This window comes from Nymphaea colorata, chromosome 2 (genome assembly GCF_008831285.2).
Source record: "Nymphaea colorata isolate Beijing-Zhang1983 chromosome 2, ASM883128v2, whole genome shotgun sequence".
NCBI classification, from domain to species: domain Eukaryota; kingdom Viridiplantae; phylum Streptophyta; class Magnoliopsida; order Nymphaeales; family Nymphaeaceae; genus Nymphaea; species Nymphaea colorata.
Window position 1 is genome coordinate 24,872,392 of NC_045139.1, and position 3,812 is coordinate 24,876,203.

At 41.2% G+C, this 3,812-nt stretch overlaps 1 protein-coding gene across 1 annotated transcript; it reads right to left on the bottom strand.

Moving 5' to 3' along the window:
- Window positions 1–324: 324 nt before the first annotated feature.
- LOC116246797 (syntaxin-125-like) lies at window positions 325–1,800 on the bottom strand. Its single transcript, XM_031618661.2, has one exon. The coding sequence runs from the start codon at window positions 1,464–1,466 to the stop codon at window positions 522–524; it is 945 nt and encodes a 314-aa protein (XP_031474521.1). The 5' UTR covers window positions 1,467–1,800; the 3' UTR covers window positions 325–521.
- Window positions 1,801–3,812: the final 2,012 nt, after the last annotated feature.

Genomic DNA, 3,812 nt, shown 5'->3' on the forward strand with positions numbered 1-3,812 from the left:
ACCAGCCGCCTACCAGCTTAAGCCAATGTGCAGCCCTAAAAAGTAGGTTGAAGCCCCCAAATTAAGGCAGGTTGGGTGGAATTAGTGAAGGATCAGACTCTTTTCACAAAAACATTTAAAGAAAATTGAATTCATTTTCAGATACTAAAAAGTCAGGTTGGTATCATAATATTTTCAAAACATATAGGTCTTCCCATGAAAATTTCGCATAATTTACTTTGAAATGTGGGGAGATGGAAGGCGACTTCCCAACGACAACAACCAGTACGGGTTGACCTGCTTGGCTTTGAAAGACGAACCAATATACTATGTTTGGGAGGAAAGTGCTGGAAACAGTCATGGTGGAAGAAGAAGATGAAGAAATTTACATACTACACAAGAAAAAAATCACAAATCACAAGCACATAAACCAATCAATCCTCCAAAAAACAGAAAAAAATAACTCGTGATACCCAAAAAGGTGGAAAAGGAGAAACAGAGCAGCAGGGATTCAAGAACCCGCAATCGATCGTGGGCATGTCTCAATTCTTCTTGAGAAGGATGGGGAGAAGGATGATGAGGATGATGACGATGACGAGGAGTATGGCGATGCATGTCCACTTCCTGGTGCTCTTCTGGTAGACTCTGGCGGTCGTGAGGTGATCGGCGCCAGTGCGGACGAAGGAGCTCGCCCTGGCTACATGGCTCTCTATGTCGTTCAACTGCTCCCCCTGCGCCTCCACGAGCACCGCCATGTCCAGGAACACCTGGTGCAGCTCCAGCAGGTTCTTCTCGATGTCCCTAACGGCGTCCCGCCGCTCCTGAATCTCCGACATCGTGTCCATGATCTGCGCCCGCCCCTGCTCTTGGATCGCCCTCTGGAACATCGCCTCGCTCTCGCCGGTGGATATCAGCCGGTCGATGGCCTCCTCGTCGGCTTGATGCCCCGTCACCGTGAAGTACCTCCGCTCGATCGTCTCCTTGTACTCCCGGGACATGTCCCCCCTCATCTCCTGGAAGTCGTCCATGGTGTCCTTGAGCTTCTTCCGCAGCCCGTTGACGACCGACGTCCGGGTGCGGTCGGTGGAGCTGCCGGGGCCGCAGTCCGGCAGGCAGCGATTGGCGGCGTTCGCCCTGTCCAGCGCCTCCAATCGGATCTTGATGACCTTCGCCCTCTTCAGCGCCTCCGTCACGTCCGCCTCCATCTTCTTCCGGAGATCCTTCACCGCGTTCGCGCTGTAGGCCTTCTTGCTCTCCTCGTTCAGCTGCTGAAGCCGCCGGTGGACCTGCTCCACCGCCCGCAGCTCCTCCTTCACCCCCTCCACGTCTACGAAGAACTTGTCGAGGTTGACGGTGTCCTTTCCGGCGATGGGGGACATCTGCACCTCCCTCCCCTTCTTCGGGGGCGCCCTCCCCGACTCCAGATCCTCCCCTCGATCCCTGCCATTCGCCTGCCTTCTGAAGGAGCCTGTAAACAAGTCATTCATCTTTTCTGATCTCTTAATTCCCTTCTCCTCTTCCTACCCACAAAAAATTTCTCCTCTTCCTTTCCAATTCCAGTAACAGTGATGAAACAGAAAAACCAGAAGCAAATCTCTTCTCTTCCTCAGAAGGATTCTGCAGGAGAGAGAAAGAGATAGAGATGTTGTTGAATCGGAGGCGATACCCAGTTATTGAATTCCATTCACAGAAAGAGAGACAGATGATTGGATTCCTGGGTATGTCCAAATTTTGTTGACTTTGATTCAGCCAACCTTGTTTGAAGGGTTACGCTTCGCAAAACTCAGAGAAGAAACTTCCCGGCAGTAATCAGCAGCCACCAAGATTTCTTCCCATCTATTATTTTAGAAATTAGAAAAACTTTTCATTGGGAGCTTATCTTTTACTATAATTTCCCTTAGAGCTTTTATATTTTAGAATTTTCTGTTTCGAGGCCGCTTTAACAATTATTTTTATAAATCTCACAAGATTCCTCACAATCTGACCTATGAAATTAAACTTTTTTGAGTGTTATACTCAATATCTATAGCTATCAAGGGACTTTTACAAGTTAATAAAATCATACATAAGAAAGTTTGTTATTTAAAGATTCATTCTTTTTTTTTTTTCAATTGAGAACTAATTTTTGGTTCTCAAAAAAAAAAAAAAGAAAAAAAGAGGGAAGGGACTTTCCTTCTGGTTTACTTAACATTTTAAGCAAATGACAATAGTAAAATAGTCCCTTATTTGATAAATAAAAGTGTGGCTTCTATAAAAACTAGAGATATTAAACTACAATTTGAAATATGATAAAAAGGGTTAGCTCCTTTATATAAAATTTGTTTATTAATATTTGGCCTAGAATCGGTATAATTTATGGTTGGGTCTGGTTGCCCTATATCCAATTTAGATAGGGACGGAATTGACCAACGGCCGCTTACGTCATTTAAAGAAAAGTGAAACACGAAAACCAAATAAATCCAAGTCAGAATTCTCGAGTCCGGATCCAAAAACTCGATAAATCGTGACCTATTTACTAATTAATTGGACTTGATTTGGAACCAGACCCGTTTGAGACGTCACTGGACTACGCAATTGGCCATAGGCTAACAATCAGGGCCGTTGATTATCGAAATCCGACGGTCTGTATCAATGCACTGCGTCAAGAGGAAAAGCTGCGGTGTCTCCCTCGGGACCGAGTTACTTTAGGAAAATGAAATGAGAAAACGCGTTTTTCATTATTACGTTCCAAACGTGGCCCTTGTTTGCTTTGTCCGAGCGGCCTTCAGAGTTCAGACGTTCTAGATCTTGTTTGGGCGACAAACTCTAGGGTGTTTGATGAGGTTGGAATTTTAAAATGTTTAGAATTAAAATTCTGATTTTTTATGGAATGAGAATTGCGTTATCAAACAAAAAAAATTTGACTTTAAAAGTATAGGTTCATTTTTTCATCAAAATTCTGTAATTGTGATTTTATCTTGAGAGTGAAATTATTATTTTAGAATTTTTTTTTATCTCTCTTGAGAGTCATATCATAAAGGTTTAATTCAACAATTCTATAATTTTAATTCTTGTTTTGTCAAATACATAGTTTTTTAATTATGAAATCAAAATTTCAAACTATCAAATTCAAAAGGGAAATTAAAACAGAAATTTTCATGCTAATTCCACTTGAGATCTAATTTTGTTTCTAGAATTCAAGGTCATCAAACACTTCTTTGGAAAACAAGTTCTGCTAAGATTTTGGAAAATCACGATCTTAAAAGATCGCAGTGTCTTAGCATGCGGTATCAATGACTATGAAAAAAAAGAGAGGGAGAGAAGAAATTGCTGACCGGAACTTGTGTTCGTTGTGAACTTAGTCAGACAAGTTTCCTGATTTTGGTCGACTGAGATCTAGATTTTGACGAGAATTAGCGGTTGAGTTTTCTAGAGAGAGAGAGGAAAAGAGATGATGCCATTCACATCATGTGATAGGGGAACGCGTTTTAGTTGGAAATGTAAAAAGCGATGACGCCACATTTTTCTTTTGGAAGGGAAAAAGTAAAAAACAAAAAAGGAATATTTATCAAATGTAAAAATTAAGATAAAACTGTTATTAAACTATCAAATTCTAATCGGCTGACATGATGTGACGCAAAAAATTTTCTTTTTTATTAGATAAATTATGTATATTGTATCAATTAAATTATTTAACAAACTTTTTGGTCTGCTCTTATTTATGGCCAACTTCAGTTTTCATTTTCAATAATGAAAAATCTTGTCCCCGGACCTGATTTTTTAGCATAATTTTAACAAGGGTGTCGCTCTTTAATATTTTAGATACATACCTCACTATCTTAAAGAGGCACCCT

Bases quoted from the DNA above. Each gene is read 5' to 3' on its own strand.
- LOC116246797 (XM_031618661.2), bottom strand. From the start codon at position 1,466: ATGAATGACTTGTTTACAGGCTCCTTCAGAAGGCAGGCGAATGGCAGG.